Consider the following 18,359-nt stretch of genomic DNA (forward strand, 5'->3'; position numbering starts at 1 on the left):
TGAATAAAGGATTTTTGGCTCAAAATGTATCATAACACACACATACAGTGGCAGCTGGTGAATCAGACCTGCAGCAGCTGAACCTCCACACTGCTCTCCATGTAATTCTTGATCCGTGGTCCCACCTCCATCCAGGCTTCATTCAGCTCCTGGAGGATCTGCAGGTCCTCGAAAGTCTTGTTCACCTTCAGCAGACAGAATGTGTCATTAGTTTAGATGGATGTATTTTATTCAGCTAGTTTAATAGCAGAATTCATTATCAATTAAAAAAAATCATTAACATTTTAAAGAACTGGATCCAGGTCTGAGGACATTGCTGTTCTGTGGTGCCTAAATTTTGTCCACCAGGACATCCCAGAAGAAAGACATTTTATATTTTTGAAAATCTGTCTGGTTCACACAAATGACATTTGCCATTTACGTAATCTATAAAGTGTGTACTACCATCCACATTATAAGACGCTAACACGCTTGTCTGTAACTTGTGATAATCATTGTTTTCACCACAAAATGCTTTAAATTGATTAACGAGGCATGCTTTGGTAACATAAAATGAGACAGACATGTCTTCCACTTCATTAGTTCCTACATTCTTAAATATATCATATTTTTCAGCAAACAACCAGAGGACTGATCAGACAAACAGCCATCACTTATATTCTTATGATCATTCTTTAAAAGCTGGTGATCAGTCTTGATGATAGCTGGTCCATAGTGTACAAAAATAACAGTCTGAGGTTTGACTCTTGTACCTCTTTCATGACTTGTCGTACTGCAGGAGTGTCTGGTGTGTAGAGCAGCTTTCCAATAAACAAAGGTTTTATTCCTCGCCACACAATACGAGACAGGGGGTTGGACTCCAGACCTTGGATTAAACTTTTGCAGAATGGAGCTGCATGGAGGAAATGTTAAGCAAATGTTAAACGTGACAAGCAGCACACAGAGAATGCTAACTGGTTTTAGTCATTTATCTTAAAGATGACAATAGTATCAGACCAGAAATCTGACAGGAATCTGTTTTTCTATTTATCTATGATCATTTGCACTTTGCAAATCAAATGAAAAGAGAAGCACTTGCTAGGTTTCATAGTTACAAAGCAAATGCTATCCAGGAAGCCATTCGCTCATCTTTAAAATATCAGTACACTACACATTTCCAGTAATATCCATCCATACTGGATGAGAACAAACAAACTACACCCCAACTCTAACAACGTTTCTTACTGGTGTTGTTGTCGCGGTCCAGGTCTGTGTCCTCAGTGCCATCTTTTCCTAAGAAGGACTTGATGTCATTGTCTTCATACCAGTTGAGTGATGGGATGCGCTCTCCACCAACCTCAGGGTGACCACACATGATCCTTGAAAAAGCACGAAAACTCTCCCTGGGTAACACCGAGCGATTTTCTGGAGATAGAAGACGAAGAGCTGCGCTCATCTCCACAAAGCTGGAGAGAGATGAGAACTGAAAAAGGACAGAGTCATAACAAAGAAAGGAAGAGACATGGGAAAAGGATGACGTTTTTTGATACCTGTGAGAACGTTTGGTCAATTTCAGTCAGAAAATAAGAAAAACACCATATAAGAACAGCAAAAAAAAAAAAAACAAGCAGAAAAATATATAAATAAATAAATAAAAATAACAAAAGCTTATAGTTTCACTTACAGCCACTATAGACTGTAAGGTTGATTACATCCAATAAAATGAAAGAGTCACAATATAAAAAGCAGAGGCTGCTACAAAATAACAATCCTCATAGTAAATTTAAACGTGTAGCGCCTCCAAAAGATTCAGTCAATCTACAGTCATTTGAATAAAATCCAGACACAGATGGACATGAAATATCAGGTGTGCTCTTACATCATCAATGAGGACAGCCAGCTCCTGGGAAACTGAGGTGACGGCCTGACTGATGACCCTGAGGTCTCCCGCGTTAGCCATCAGACGGTCTCTCTGACAGGAAGCACAGACAGATAGGTTTACTGATGGAACTTACTGTAGCTTATCAGATACACATGCAACTCAGTGTGACAGCAAACAGGCAGAAAAAAACCTAAAAACCAAAAAAATGCATTTGGTTTTCCCGTTCACAGAATCCTACCGTGACGAACTTGGTCAGGTCAAGCTGAGAGAGGAAAAGGCGTTCAGCCTCCTGCAGGATGTCGGCTGGCAGGTTACACAGCTGAGTCTGAAGATCCTTCATAGCGTCTTCTCCCCCATCCACTGTCAGGAACTGTCCCAACATGCTCGCATTACACACCAAGTCCTTCAGCTGCATCTGAGCTCCAGCCATAGAAACCTGCATGAGACAAAATAGATGCCCCAGATTTACTTTTAACGTTCAGCTACGAGACAAATAATACATAAACTTTGTTATTACCTGTAATTATTCCAGATAGTATGTTCTCTGTGCTATTTATCTATCTTAGCCTCATCATTTACCTCACACTCTTCAAGTCTTTTTTCATTTAACTTCTGTTTAACCCAGCCAGTAAGTTCAACGGGTCATATGACGCATTTTATTTGCATCTTTTTATCTATCTTTAACAAAAGCTAAATGCAGATGGCTTTAGTGGATCTTTATTCTATGAGTTAAATGTTTGTCATCCAAGGATTTACAATCAGTACCGCACCTGAAAATTGAGACGAGCCTTCAGCAGCTGGTTCACAGTCACAGGTGACAGGCTGCCATTGGTCAGGAGGAAGGTGGAGAACGTTTCATTGGCTCTCAGGTATTCTTCTACAGGTAGATCTACAGCGGAAACACAAACATTAATTGCATTACATTACATTAATTTCTGAAATCTTTTGTCTTCTGATACCAGTAATATACTTAAACTCATTAAAGTATTTTGCAAACAAACTTAGTTTGGAGGCAGAAATATTCTGGTTGTGTTAACTGATTAGTATTTTCCATCATTCATGATCATAACTTTTACGTGTTATGGTTGGTGATGGGCTAGCTCCTTTTTCCAAAAGTGTAGTATTATTTTTTCCTGATATAGTCCTAGGCTTCATTATATTTATTTCCTCCTCTGTTGTCTTTGGGGATTCCCAATGGAGCAGTATATGGACCAGTAATGGATCAGTACAGTTAAAAACAACAAAAGTAGCAAGAAAAACTTGCTCGGCCCTGTGAAGTTTAACAAAACCTTTACTTTTGCCTCTTCAAAGCTATACCACTGATAAATCCTTAGAAGTAAAACAGCAATTTTGCCAAATTTAGAAAATAACAGTTCTGGATTTACAAAAAACCCACATCATAATACGTTCTTTACAGGATCAGTGGGTCAGGAATTTAGGATTTAGCAGGTGTCTGTTAGGCCATTTACATGAAAAACCTCACTGAAGACCTGCTTTCATTGATCTAATTGTTTGTCTGGGGTGGTCATGTAATCTAATCTGCAGAGCAAGGAGAGGCAAAACAGTCACTCTATGCTGCTTTCATAACAGCAGTAAATAGCCACATTGAGCTGGTCACTCGACACCTGTTTAAAGCCATTCATACAGATCAGATACTGGCTGCTACTGTAACCTCTCAGATAAGTCTGGGAACAATGCTTTCCCAGAAAATGAAATTCTGAATGAATTCAATGCTTTTACTCTATTTCATGGTTTACAGAGACTTAATCCTGCTGTCCATGACATGTCTTCGTTGAATGCATGTGTTTTCTGTTTAATAAGGAAAGAAGGCTGTAGTTATAGAAAAATCTTTGCAAAAAAGCTGCAAATTTTCATCAGTGCCATGATATTCGAAGTAAAGAGTTGTTTCTGTTGTCTTCACTGATGCAAACATCTAGTCTTCCTGTATTTTACAACAGGGTGACTTTGTTTGAACTGCACTTAAACTTCACTGACAAAAGCCAAAGATCTATTGGGTTTCTCCATATGCATAATTTATTTCGATTCTTGGAAAGTAAACTTAAAGATATACCTTGACCTACTGATGTCCACTGCCAAAATGACTCAGCTCATTCAGTACTGGTAGAAAATTAAATCTAATGAACTTTCTGGTTCGTATTACCCACCCTGAGGTTTGTAATTAGAAATTCTTACAATTAATTGTTTTCTGAAGATGCCTGGAGAAAGCCAGCACCAATGTGTTTAAGTGTTACTGTGTCAGACTGTTTAAGTCTCTCTTCAGGTCTATGCTAGAGGAGAATCAAATAAGCTGTGGTACTTGGCCAGGCTCCAGGTCTCTCTCCCAGCCTACGGACACTCTCCATCAACTCCTGAAAGCCTGACAATCTCCGGTTTCCACTGTAGGACAGAACAGTCTGGGCATCGATGAAGAGACGAGACATTCTGTTGGAGAACAACAACAAGAGGAGTCTTTAGTCAACACATACAGTTAGGCTACATTTAACTGTGTAACAGAGTTTTTATTTTACCAGTAACTGTTTCTGTCTGCAAACACTACCAACTGTGTTCAATTAAGTGCTACATGCTGAAAATTTTGTTGTTTCTTGCAGGAAACTGCTTGTTCTGACTCTCAGAGCAGATATGGGACTTCACAAAAGCAAATGAGAGCACCAAAGAAAAGAAAATTTTAACAGTCACAATATCAACTGTATTGCCAAACAAAATGTAACTTTGACATATGATCAGGTCATCCATTCATCACAGGGTTGGTGGTTTGACCCCCAACTCCTTCTGCCAACATGTGTCGTTTGGGAAGACACAAATTGCTGCTGATGGTCAGGCCAGCACCTTGTAGAGTGCAAGTGTGTGATAGGGGAACAAATTGTAAAGCACTTTGGATAAACGCTGCCATTTTCCATTTACAAGAAAGAAAGAAAGAAATTCAAGGATTATTAAAAGAATGACAAGTAAATGTCAACTGTGATGAGTTTCCTGAGTTTCTTGGTCATTGAAATGGAATGAAAGAAGCTTAGTTAAGCTTCAAATTTAGCACACAGACATAAGAGTCGTTAATCTGATACATCAGATGGTTTGCTACACAGAACCATCTGGGAATACGTCCTTGGAAACTGTTTGGAAAAGGGCAGACACTTTAAAAGGTGACTGAATGAACAGTCTGTCTATCAGGGGCTAATTTCAACCAATCAGATCAATGAAACATATGATGTAGACGGAGAGAAACTCTTGCAAAAGCCAGTCAGAAGAAATGCCACGACATCATTTTCCTGGAGAAAGGCCTCCAGTACTGTTCTTTGCTCTTCTTTCAATGAAGAAATACTGTACAGTTCTGACATAACGGATGCTATGGCAGCATCTACGCTAACCTCTTTAGGAGTCACCATTGTTGTTTTCTACAGTTACACTGTTGTCATAAGTAAACCATGACAGCCGTAGTATCTGGGCCATTATACAAACAACATTGCAACATTGCAGACTCTGTGGACGAGGGCCCACTCCTTCTGTAGATATAAAGATCTCATTCTAAGGTAACAAAAACACGATGATTCTTATTGTCTGGTGATTATGCACTAATTAAAAACATAACTATGAACAATAAATGCCATTTCTGCCAACAGATCCCCGAAATCCTACACACTCATGCTTTAATTGCATCGGCACCTCTTACTACAAATCTACTGTAAAATGTATCTAGCAGCATTGCAGTCTCGTCTACAGCTTTTTGATCCAATAAACAGAATTCAAAGTAAATTACATCAGGCTGAAATTTTAATCAAAAACATGAATTGTACAAACCCATTTCCAAAAAATTTGGGATGCTGTGTAAAACATAAATGACACAGAATGTGATCATTTGCTAATCCTTTCTGACATATACTCAATTGAGAATATAAAGACAATATATTTAATGTTTTACCTCATCAACTTCATTGATTTTAGTTTTTATTCTGAATTTGATGCAGCAACATGTTTCAGATAAGTTGGGACAGGAGCAACAAAAGACTGGGAAAGTTGTGGTACGCTCCAGAAACTGTTTGGAACATTCCACAGGCAAACAGGTTGATTGGTAACAGGTGATAGGATCATGGTTGGGTATGAAAGGGGGAAAAACTGTCAGTAAACACAGTTTGTTAGCAAATGATTGCATTTGCAAATGATTGCAGTTTTTAGCTACATTTTAAACAGGGTCCCAACTTTTTTTGGAACCAGGGTTGTATAAGCAGCAAATCTCTGGCAAGCTCCACTACTCCAGAAGCTGCCCATGTTTTTACCTCCAGTCTACCTACATGGAGTTGTCAAAGTTGCCAACTTGGCCTGTTGTCTCCCCTGGTGTCGGGCTGTGGAAGCAGGGGTTGTTGATGTTGCAGATAATGCCCTGAATCCAGGGCAAGGTGCCTGCTGATGGTAAGGCTTTGTTTGGAAAGTGACCTACAAGCAGTGGAAAGGAAAAACAAAACACAAACAGTTCAGTAACAGGAGATTAGCCCAAGACACGAAACAATGAAATCACTGTAGTAGTGACCTGAAATACAATCAACACACAGCAGACTGAACAATCATCCTAGCATAACCCAAGTGGCTATAATTTAATCAAAACCTGTTTTTTTGTACAACTGACATAAAATTATATTCATTCATATTAGTATATGTATTATCTTCAACCTGATGTGATGCAAGACTGATCTAAAGAGGACAAAAACAGGAAAGAAGAAGCATGCTCTCGTGTCAGAAATGTATATATATATTCTGCTTGTCATTTTCTTTCCACAATTGATACTGTAATGATACTGATACTGATAAAATTTACAAGATTGTTACCAAGCTGTAACTTTATATAGAACATACCATGCATGGCACTGACCAACTGGCCTTGTGTATTGTGTTTTTTTATATTACCATGTCATGTTATGTACCTTGTGCTAAAGAAATGCTTCTCAAAGAAGGTTAAGAACACAGCAGGTTAGAAAAACAAATGTGCGTGTGGCACAAGGATCACTCTCAGTGAGCTGATCCTCTTTAGCTGGTGGCCCAAAGCCATTGTTCAGACCTCGTAAGAGTGTGTGTGTCTGAAAACATCACATTACATAACATCACTCACATTGGCTCTGTTTGTAAGGAGGGTGTGAATGACGAACAGAGATGAGGATGACGAAGAGGAAGAGCGGCCAGAGGAGCTCAATGATCAGTTGGATCTGCGTAAAAGGAGAACGTGAGAGCTGTTACTGTGCATTGAATCATTTGCCCATTTAATGTCCAAGCTGTGTCTTATATCAGATTTTTCCATGCAGAATTAACAAACTATTATACTCCTTTCTGTGAAGTGAAAAATTGGCCACCTTGTTCCTCTTGCGGTATGTGACGTTCTTCCACAGCAGGAGGACGAGCTGCCTGAAAAACCCCATCACTCGCAACAGCTACCTGGCCATGATGCAAAGCTGGAAAACACAAAATGTGATGAGAAAACGCAATTTGTCAAGTTGGGGATGCAAGCCATGTGGCTGCCATGACCCCACTTTAGTGACAGCTAGGGACATTTATCACATTTCATCATTTCCCTCTGTCTCGCTGCTCCCTGCCTCTCACAAAGAGCCACCTCACAAATAAAGGCAAAATGCTCAAAAGTAAATCTAGTACAAAGAGCTGCTGTTCTTGTTTTTAAAACATATCACAGACTCTTTATGTACTGTTATTTAAAATATGGTGATGTGACCTCTGATGTAGACTATGAATAAACAATCATGAGCAAGGACTGTAGTGACAAACAGTTCCTGACCTTTCTCCCGCAGAGGACACAACTGTGGCTGAGGGTAGTTGAGCTCAATCCTCAGCAGAAAATGTATTTTATTTTAACTTTGTTTCATGCTCTCATCTTAGACAGAAAAGTGCTGATGGAAGTTAAAAATCCTGCATTTGATAGATTCAACAATCTCTTTTTATTTATATTGTGAGGAAAGGTTGTCTTGTGTGCCTGCTGTGATCTGCTCAAGACAGTCAATCCCCTGCTTCATCCTGAAATCCTCCTGATCCTAACAGCTTACCTGTTTCATGCTGAGACTTCAAACATTTACTTTTGCTCTGTGAATGCCTCCAGAATATGGTCTGCTCCTCATGTTTGCGCTGTTTACATTACCTGAAGGTCTGGCTCATGATTTATGCGAGGTTACAAAGCAACAGTTAGGCTCAAAGTAATTTTTTTTTTTCATTCATCTGTTTACATTTCAAAGCTTTGCAGATGTCAGTATATGCATAGGATAGAAGTTTGGTAGCCATTGTATTATATTTGACATTTTAACCTTGTTTTTTTCTATGTTTTCTATTTCGACCATGTGCAACGGAAGCATACAGCTGGAAAACACAGCTCCTTACTGAAATGTAATATATCTGTCAGTTAATGTAGCAAGCTAATGCAACGGTAGATCTTAAAATATCTCATTACATAATATAAAATGAACCTATGAGCGCAAACTAACGGTTACTATGCACTAAAATAAGTTCACGTAGTTACAATTTACCAAGAACAGCTTAAACCATGTAAAGGTATTTAATTCTTTCATTTGGGACGCAACTTACTTCAACAAAATCTAAAGTAATAATTTAACCAAAATGTTATTATGCGCCATTGCAATTACTCATTTACTCCACAGACTGACGCGTGCATAACCGGTAGATATCATAACGAAAATATTTAACTAGCTAACAGCTAAGAAGGAAAAGAGGAGAACTCTTAGCTAACGTTAAGTTACATTCGGATGTACTGTAGCTTCCTTTTCCTAGCATGTTACAGAGATGCTGTTCGCGGTTTAAAATTACCTCTTCAAAAACATTACATACAACGTAAGGAGCTCGCAATACGTATTAAACTGTTGTTAATGGTTACCTTTCTGTAATTTAGGTGATAAAATCTCTTGCAGCGTATCGGACACATCAACAGCCGGTAGCTTGTCATTGACTCTCCATTTCCCCACTGTTACAGCAGGTGTGAACTGCACAAAGTCCCGCCCACAAGCGACGCTGATTGGTAAAATTATATTCCAGGGGCGTGAGTCATAGAAACCGGTAAAGAATCTGATTGGCTTTTGACTATGTTTTGGTAACTGAACATAGTTGATTGGCCAGGCATTGACAGAGCTGTGTTACATACATCTTAAGTAAGAAGTGTATCTTAAAATAATAGTCACATCAGTAAAATGGATTACTTTATTAGCATAAGCAGCATTTTATTCCACGATATACTTGTAACGAATTAAAACAGCAGTAAAGATATTAATTAATGACATTAAATGTGGAATTAAATCAATTTTCATATAAGAACTGTGCCATTGTCAATATTAGTATTTTTCAAAAACAAAAATGACAAAGACAACACATTTATAGAGCTGATCAATTTTTGAATATACTGTAGCTCTAACTCAGATGTAAAAAGGCATGTAATTTGCTTTGAAAAATATTTAACTTTATACATAGCCTACAGTACAAAAGCAACTTTGCATCTGAATATAATTCATGGATCTCTGACAGTCAATAAATAACATCAAGAAGATATCTTACAGATAATTTTAATGAACATCAAAAAAAGCAAATTCTTAAAAATATACACCTCTCATCAATTAAGGCAGTTATCTTTACTTGTGCATGATATCTGCTTCTTGTCAGGCACAGTCAGGGAAGCACTGTATGAATGAACCAGAGCATCTGGCTAAATAGCTCTCTCTGAAGCGTATGACAGACACTTGTTGATATGCATGTGTACGTGAGGGACTGGAAGTACATCACAATGAAATAAAGAGACTCTTTGTCCTGATTCAATAAGGTTTTCCCCTGCAAGCACGTTCAGCTTAGGCACACTGTAACACACCAGGCTGGAAGACCAAAAACTCTAGAGGACAGTATACTCAACATCGTTTACCACCATGTAAGTTAGTGAAGTCAAAAAATATTCAGTTTATTAATTATTGCATCTCAGCTACTGCCTGTTAAATATCAGATAAATATAAATGGAGAGCTACCATCTATCCCTGACACTTTAAAATATGCTTTGACAATATTCCAATGTACTTTACATCTTAAAAATATATAGCTAGACTAGCTTGTTGTATTCAGTGGTGTGCCAACAGCTTATGATATGCTGTATGATCATTGCATAATATTCTCTGAGTTTGGCAAAAGTTCATGTCACTTCAACACTGCAGTATTTTTGTTTTAAAGAAATATTGGCTGCTCTTGTCCTGTTAAGAGTCGATATGTTGAGGCTGGCATGGTCTTCAAGTGAATCTGCCCAGACAGAGAGAGAGAAATCAAAATTTAAACCGTGAGAGTATGTTACAATCCTGTGCTACTGTATTTATGAAAAAAGTAAAATCTAATTGTGCGTGCATGCATTCCATCCCTTCTTACCTCCCCGATAGCATTGGTCAGGATTTGGATGATCTTGTCGTGAGGTGTGGCGACGACACTCTGCCCGTTGATTTCAATGATGCGGTGCCCAACACGAATACCTCCTCTCTCTGCTATACCGCCCCGCATCAGACTGCAGATCTGCAACAGGAATTTTTACATTTCAGAACAAAAAGATGTGTGAGCCACAGCTGAAAAGCACCACAAAGTGTGAGTAGGCAGAGCTTGTGTTAACTCACAATGCCGTCCTCCACACTGAAGCCCAGCTGAAACTTAGGTTCCGGCCTCCTGATAATCGCCATAGTGACTGGCGGGCAGTGGACGATGCTGAGCTTCACATACTTTTGGCTCTTTAGGTCCTGAGATAGAAACAAAATGTGAATTAGAACATTAAAGTTATAGCTTCATGTTCATGTGTTGTCAGTGTTCAGTGGCCTTGGCTCTTGTTTTCCTCATTGGTGTTTTCATGAATGTTCCTGTCTGACTGCAGCTAAATAGAACCACTTTAGTTACTAGAAACATGATTTCACCAAATACTTAACAGAAGCGTATGGATACTGATGTTGGCCCTTTAAACCCCAATTCATGTCTGAATCCACTATCAAATCAACGCGTGTGCTGGTGCACTCACACTGCACGGACATACAGTGCCACCTAGTGCATCCTAAGGACAGTACATTTGCTGTGAAAAGGCATGTTTTAGTTTTAAATATGGGTGTTTTAAGAGAAGCCCCATCAAGAAATTCTGTCATTCCAGCATAATAACAATAACTTATTATTTTTTAAATAGTTGTTAAAATCACTATGATTGTAAGTTTGCCCCCCATGTTCCCTTCTTACCCGGATGATGTTCTGGCAGGTGGTGATAGGCAGACCCACCATGCTGGTGCTGTTGACGGACATGATGCGGTCACCGATGCTGAGTTCTCCAGAGCGCTCAGCAGGACCTCCGTGAAGGAGGTTGGCCACCACCACTGTGGGCAGGATGGAGCCCCAGCCTGACTCCACCACCGCCAGACCCAAGATCTCTCCAGGAGCCTTGGTGATGATTACCTGAACCACAGACACACACACATATGTTTTTCACTTCTGAATGAATGGAAAAGATAGTATTCACTCTAACTTAGGCCTTTGAACCTATAAACTGAGTCCTAACTCATCCATTCATTTTGGTCTTGGGACTAGTACAGGATCTATGTGGAACACTGAATGAGATGATGTGGAATGTTGAGTTAAAGCACCATGTGACATTGGGGAACACATTACGAGTTAGACATCATGATGAAATGATTTCAAATCTACATTCAACAACTACACCTTGTTCTCAACCCTTAATGAAATCTTAATGACTTGTATTAATGGCCACACTCTGCTGCCAACGACTAAAAATAAAACTAACAAAGATTATAGAAGAGCTGTAGTCTGTGTTAAGATATGCAGTCACAATCACTCTGCTTACATCTCGGATGTTCTGGGAGTCAGAGAAGTGGGCCAGGTCTCCGTTGTAGAGCTCCTGAGTTTCCAGGTAGTTACTGTACTCGCCAGGCCTCAGGTCGCTGACCTTGATGCCGCTGGCCTGCAGAAACTGCTGGTAGGCCACTCCAAACGCCTGCCCGATGGCCTGGGCTATGGTCTGAGCCTGGATGGAGATACAGGGTGGAGGAGAGAAAGCTGACTCATGTTTCCAAATTGTTCTTACAGTTATGTCACCCTACATCTGAATGGTAAGGGAATCTGTTAAAATAAATATTCCTCTAACACTTTTTACCCTCCATTTTCATTTGCAACAACATTACATTCACAACATGTCACACTCTAAAACTAAAACATCAGTCTTTTTCTCTTGTTTTTTTTCCTTTTTCATCAATTATTTAAATTCACTCGCTCACTTGCCTCCACCCATTGTAAAACTTTTCACATAATAAGAGTGAAGTTGGGAAAAACTAGCAGTAGACAAAGTGGCCTCATGGCCTTCAGTATCCCACAGCTAATTGGTTTCTAAAAAGAAACTCTTCCTCTTCCTATTCTGACTTGCCAACAGTGGGAAACTGGGACGACAGCCAGACCATTTTTACATTCAGGAGAACTCGCTGGCTGTCTGGGGGAAGGAAACCAGGCCAAGCTGAAGCTGAAACTGTTGTCCACCAAAAAAACAGCACATTTATTCAAAGATACAACATTGAGAGGAGCAAGAGACCCTTTAATAATATCTTGAACTGTGAGCTCATTTGTGGGTTTTGCAGCCAAAAGCTTGAGAATACGGATTAAATGACACAATGAATTTGTGGCCACTATGAAGTGGCAGGGCAGGAAACAACAGTGGTTGGGGTTCAAAATATAAGTTTTAATAAGTGAAACATTTTATTAAAAAATCCATGCTGTGCTAGTATAAGATCGTCAATCGACTCACTCACATCATCAGAGGAGAAGACATGGCAGATCATTAAGCACTTGTTCTGAGGCCCAGAGGAGGATGAAGAGGAAGAATTAGAGGCCGGGTCACCATCCTGCCCTTTGCGTTTCCTTCGTGCCATCAGGACCACAATGTCGCCGATGTCGGCAATGTAAGAGATCATCTGCAGAGCGTGATCCATCATGGCTTCCTGAATGGAAACGAGACATGAGGGTGTTATTAATATTAGAAGCACAGAGAAGACAGGAAGGTCAGGTCTCTACCTATCCTCAAGCATATTTCAAGTCTCTGCAAGTCAATCCATTACTAATCCAAAAGAAGCCCGCTCCACCTTTATTTCTTTCCTTTTTGTTAGCTAAGCTTTTAATGCCTGCTACTCTATGTGCAAGCAGAGACCATTTCCAAAACTCTCACTAGTGAGAAATTTTAAAGACACTGCATTGTAAAGGCAGTTGAGAAAAAACATTTCGAAAAAAATGGAACACAGAAGACAACTTTCATGTATTAAAAATGTTGTTGAGCAACCATTATGAGTCTTTTAGTGTAACAGCTTGATAAGATAATCATGAAGTAACACACATGCCTTTGAATACAAGTTTTAGGTGAAAAAGTCAATTAGAAACTAGTATGAGATACAAAGAGTAAAATTAAAACAATGTGGCTGAAATTGTCAAGATTATCATTTGTAATTGCTTAACTGAAATCACAATAGCAGAAAAATGATCATTTTTATATCCATAAGTATGATGCAATGAGGAGCAGGCAGCCATGCGAAGAGGGAGCTGACAGCACACGACCCACTTTGACTCTCCTGACAATTCATCTAGACAGTGGAAGAAAGTAGAGTCCACTATAACTGCAACATTACTGCAGAGATCTCATATTAAATCACCATCCACTTCAATATAAAGGATTCTTACTGTGAGGGCTTATGAAAGAAACAAGCAAGTAGGAATGCTTAGTCAGGACGAATGAACATATACACATATAAGCAACCAATGGTACATGAAGTACAGCATTTTAGTATTTTAACAAAGTAACTTTTTGATAACTACTCAAACTTCTTTCTTCCTTACTTTCTTCACAGCACACCCAGTTGAAATACTCCCATGTTGTTCTGGATGAAGTGAGATAAGTTTAATAATTTTTTTTGATATTGAAGGTATTAACTTCTATTTACACTATTATCGTGTTTTACAAATTAAAATTCACCCAACAACATGAAAACCATTGAGATTCAACTTATATCCATCATCAGCATTTGTTGGCTCAAAAGCCAGACAACCTGTGGTAGCACCAACACTTCAGTCAAGCCATAGTAAAGTGTTAATAGTGACACTGCTAATAATACTGAAACCATTTTTGGTTTGAGAGCAAAACTTCAAGTGCTACAAAGAAACGATACGTCAGATATAAATGTGGTGAATAGAAAATAACTATGGGGTAAAGACATTCACACAACTTTCTGTGCAGTTAACAGAACATACCTGTGTGTCAGCGGTGAGCACCTTGATTCGCTGGGTTGAGATGAACAGATCCACCTCCGTCATTGGCTGAGACTCTCCCTCTGGAGCCTGAGAGAAACACGGCCACACTGACATCACGTGTATTCTATCTTGATGACGACATCTCAACCAGCTCATGTCATGATAGAAGAATCTGGATTAACAAACTGGCATTTTTAGTATAAAAAAAATCCTAAATTATTAGAACTATAGCACACAGAAGCACTGTCAAGCAACGTGGGGCACAGTCTTGATGTTACAGGCTGGTGTGCAGCACCATCCTGTTTCTGTTTAAAACGGGATCCGCTGTGAGCATCTCTTGTTTGAGTTTACCTTAATGCGGTCCACAGCTTCCTGAGCCTGGGCCATGCGGGCGTTTGTAGATGGGTTCTTCTCTGACTTGAGCTGAGTGGAACCAAGGTACTTGGCACCAAATACTACTCCATCCAACAGGTCTTCAGGGTCGCACGGGCCAGGCACTTAAGAGTAAAACACATTAAGATTAAAACAATTCACTTTTTGTAAAATCTCACACAGAAAAGAAAAACTCAGCATAACTGTGCTGAAGTGACTCACCGTCTTTATATGAAGGCTGATCAGCACTCTGCAATGATAGCAAAAAGAGACACGAACTGTCAGGACTGAATTGTATTAGAAGTTCTATACTAAGTCAGTTGAACAGGAGAAATGTAAAGGATGACAATTGCCATAACTGATCTTTTTAGTTGTTTAACAATTTAAAAAGACCAAGTTTAATTTTGGGTGCTTATCAGACTAAGCAAAAGATGACGAAAAAATGGGCTCTGGTAACTTTTCACCTGTCATTAATTTCAATTCAATCTAATTTTTACCTTTTGTAGAATGATTAATTGATTAAACAAAAAAGCAACTCAGAGATAAATCAGCTGAAAATATTTGTTAGTTTCAGTCAGAACAAAAATGACACGACTATTAAATGTGATTACTGATTCAAACTTCAACAGCTCTGATGATACAAATGCAATTTAACTACTTTGTTAAGTAAGTTACTTTAAGCTGACACAACTCTTTTTCACCCAAATGTATCACACTAAGTAGTTTGAAACATGACTTTCTGTGGAAAATAAAATTAATAAATCAACTAATTCACAATTCATCCTCCTTTAAGATGATTATATTTCAACCCACCTGCTCGCTCTCTGCAGCAGCCTCTCTTTCTTCTGGAGGCTCCTCGCCCAGCTTCATCCACACTGGCTCAGGATACTCCTCATCAGGCAGGGAGGCAAGAGAGTCGCCTCTGTGCCGCTGCTGCTGACCATTCCCGTAATGACCCCAGAACCTTTGAGCATCCTCCTGGCTGTAGGAAACTGACACTACAGCATCCACCTCTCCTCTGTGGGGCAGACAGGTGGGATGGGGTGTCGAGCTGATCTCTGTGAACTGCAGCAGCCCTAGCAGGTCTCTCTGGTGGCTTTCAGAGAACAGCAGCCCGGTTGTTTCAGTGCTGTCGTCTGTTATTAGGGAGGGAGTGCACGCTTCCAGCTCAGACAGGCTAGAGTACTGATGCTGGGCAGGGTGAGGTGGTGTCTGATGGCTGGGATGAGGCTCTTCCCCCATCAGCTGGAGTTGGCTGAGCAGGCTGTGGATGCGGCTATGGTCTTCATCATCTGATCTTCTATTAGCTACATCAACCTCCCCTTCAATGACTCTACTCTCCATGTCACATATGGTTACCTCTTCCTGGTATTCTTTAGCACCCTCTAAGTCCTCAACCCTCACTCCTTCATCTTCTTCTTCCAATCCCACTTCAATATCCTGGACTGGCTCTGCAACATTTCCCACAAGCTCCTGATGGTTCTTGTCAAGTGAAGCCAAGGTGGCATTCATATTCAAAGGTAGTAATACCTCACCTGGACTGGCCTTGTCCAGATTTTCAACAGAGGGAGGGAAGCTGGGGTCGTCCAGGTCTTCTGCTGAGCCCGCCTCACTTGAGGAGTCAGACCTCCAGTCTAATGGAGGAGGCTCGATCAGGTTGTAGGTTTCCAGATCCCCTGCCTCTGAATGTGGGAGACATGCCACAGTCTGTCCAGCGACCTCAACCCCAGAGGTTCCATCAACAGGAAGGGTGGTAGAAGACAAGGAGTCTGAGGGTGCAGAGGCTGACTGATCAGCAGGGCAGACGTCTGAGTCCATAATGAAAAAATGCCTGTCAGAGGAAACGTGACATTACATTCATTTAAGAATTGGGCTCACTAGGCGTCTGACTACGTGAATAGCATTGTCAAAAAAAGTAATTGAGCATTGAGCATGACATGTCAAAGAAATGTGCATTGCAACCCCCATGTTAGAAACAAGATAAGAAAGATAAGAAAGATTCTAAAATAAAATTAAGATACTAGAATAAAATAAACCAACATGCAATAAAAATATTCATAAATGCAATCAAAAATATACCAGAAATGAAAATATACTAAGACAATAAAAATATACTAAACAATAAACAATAAAATATACCAGTGAAATGTGTCAACAGAATAAAATATACCAGTGAACTGTACCAACAGCAGCTGAAATATACTAAAATGTATATAAACAGTAAACGATAAAATATACCAATGAAATGTACCAATATACTAAAATGTATATATTAAGTTAAGTGTAGAAGGTGCAGGTGGATGTGGAGGTGGACAAAATGCAGTGTGCAGTGGCTCATAGTTCTTAGTTCTTTAATGCTGCTAGACTTGTGAACCAGCATTATCTCAAGTCCAATCACACAGCCCCTTGTCCTCATTACCCCATGACCATCAAGATAGAATAGGCAGCCTAAAGCTCAAAGTACATGGACAACATGCATATGTGCAAAATAGACCCTCAGAGATCAGTGATCCAGTTGCCAGTACATACTGCATATGTTGATATAGCATTAAATCAATTGCCTGGGGAACAAGGCGGCTTGGGAATTCTGTTCCCCCGTTGTTAAGATTAGAACATACCAGACTTCATTTACAAATCCGCAGTTTTAGGAAGTATTGTTAATTGGTAAATATAGTACTCTCTTCGAACAAGATTGAGAAATAATTTTATAAATGAGACAAGTCTTCTGGTAAATTCGGTAAATAAAATGATCCACAAGGCAACGCAATATTTTACAAACAAACTGTTTGAAACTGGTGATACTCGGTCACACCACTGGCAGTGATATGTATTTCAGAGAATAAAAATCCCGAGAATGAAATACAAAGGATACATTATACAGACAGGCACTGCTTGTAATGAGTTAGTGGATGTAACGATAGCGGTAACGGTGAAAAGACTCGTCCGTTACTTAGAAAGAGGTCGTATATGTGACTTTATTATGTTACGTGCCTTGAACAGCAAAACTTTAAATGGACAAAGTGTTCATGGAAAACCACAGAATCTCAAGTAACGTTACAACTTTTTCACTACGAGTCAAATAACGTTTCGGCTCAGTATAGCTAACAGGTTAGCTGATAAAATAGCTCAATGCTAACTAGTTAGCTAATTACAAACCACAGCATCTCAAAAGGAACTCATTAACATGTCATTTCTATGTGAAAACACTGTGTTTTAAGACGGGAAAAAGTAGCTCTCACCTGATGTTTTAGGTCTTTCTGGGTTTCTTTGTGGCCAGGTACTCCTCTGGCTGCCAGGACGGATAAATTGACGTGGTCTGGGATTTGAGTCTTTTCCAAAGCCTCGGCTTTGTTTTATTCGTCATACTAAGAACAGCAGCGCCGCTACATACAATAATTTCACATAATCCAAGGTTAAAAAAGTCGCGGTATAAAACAGAGTTTTACTGTCAATTCTGTTTTGTTGTCGTCTAGACAGCTTTCACTTATTCGCTGACTCGGTAGCTGTGCTGCGTTCAGGTGCTCTTGTAGCGTCACAGAGTCCTCAGCGTCTTTGCTTATTCTGCTGATCTTACACACGACTTAACCACAGGATCTATGGAGTTATAACACATTTTAAAATCCTGACTTACAGACAAACCTCATATTTAATAGACAAGCTATACCTGGACATGAAATTGATTGTTTGAGCTCAAGGGGCTTTTCCCAATTACGATCCATCCGTCAGGACATGAAGGCAACAGTCACACGTCATGTGGAACCTTTCAGACCTGCTCAATCGAACGTCAATCAAATGATCCAAGAGCTGATAGACA

At 39.6% G+C, this 18,359-nt stretch overlaps 2 protein-coding genes across 2 annotated transcripts in view; both read right to left on the reverse strand.

Moving 5' to 3' along the window:
* Positions 1-8,814, reverse strand: part of abca7 (ATP-binding cassette, sub-family A (ABC1), member 7) — a 33,198-nt gene extending 24,384 nt beyond the window's left edge. The window contains exons 1-11 of the mRNA XM_041935170.1: positions 8,757-8,814; positions 7,216-7,314; positions 6,978-7,071; positions 6,166-6,307; positions 4,179-4,303; positions 2,632-2,750; positions 2,100-2,297; positions 1,859-1,951; positions 1,225-1,462; positions 753-892; positions 69-185 (exon numbers count right to left, since the gene is read on the reverse strand). Of these exons, the coding sequence (XP_041791104.1) occupies positions 69-185; positions 753-892; positions 1,225-1,462; positions 1,859-1,951; positions 2,100-2,297; positions 2,632-2,750; positions 4,179-4,303; positions 6,166-6,307; positions 6,978-7,071; positions 7,216-7,281 (1,332 nt within the window). The 5' untranslated portion in view covers positions 7,282-7,314; positions 8,757-8,814. The remainder of the gene's footprint in view (positions 1-68; positions 186-752; positions 893-1,224; positions 1,463-1,858; positions 1,952-2,099; positions 2,298-2,631; positions 2,751-4,178; positions 4,304-6,165; positions 6,308-6,977; positions 7,072-7,215; positions 7,315-8,756) is intronic.
* A 260-nt stretch (positions 8,815-9,074) lies between these two features.
* On the reverse strand, positions 9,075-18,045 carry si:ch73-40i7.5 (amyloid-beta A4 precursor protein-binding family A member 3). Its single transcript, XM_041935168.1, has 11 exons — positions 17,785-18,045; positions 15,359-16,376; positions 14,768-14,795; positions 14,525-14,670; positions 14,174-14,260; positions 12,688-12,876; positions 11,733-11,912; positions 11,114-11,326; positions 10,513-10,632; positions 10,274-10,414; positions 9,075-10,150 (listed from the first exon to the last, which is right to left on the reverse strand). Exons 2-11 carry the CDS (start codon positions 16,361-16,363, stop codon positions 10,079-10,081), a joined length of 2,181 nt encoding a protein of 726 aa, XP_041791102.1. The 5' UTR covers positions 16,364-16,376; positions 17,785-18,045; the 3' UTR covers positions 9,075-10,078.
* Positions 18,046-18,359: the final 314 nt, after the last annotated feature.

The sequence above is a fragment of the Chelmon rostratus genome, chromosome 4 (genome assembly GCF_017976325.1).
Source record: "Chelmon rostratus isolate fCheRos1 chromosome 4, fCheRos1.pri, whole genome shotgun sequence".
Lineage (NCBI taxonomy): Eukaryota > Metazoa > Chordata > Actinopteri > Chaetodontiformes > Chaetodontidae > Chelmon > Chelmon rostratus.

Coding starts and splice junctions, on each gene's coding strand:
- si:ch73-40i7.5 (XM_041935168.1), bottom strand. CDS start 16,363: ATGGACTCAGACGTCTGCCCTGCTGATCAGTCAGCCTCTGCACCCTCA. Junction 14,671..14,767: donor TCAGCCTTCATATAAAGACG/GTGAGTCACTTC, acceptor TTTACTCTTAAG/TGCCTGGCCCGTGCGACCCT. Junction 10,151..10,273: donor TGACCAATGCTATCGGGGAG/GTAAGAAGGGAT, acceptor CTGTCTGGGCAG/ATTCACTTGAAGACCATGCC.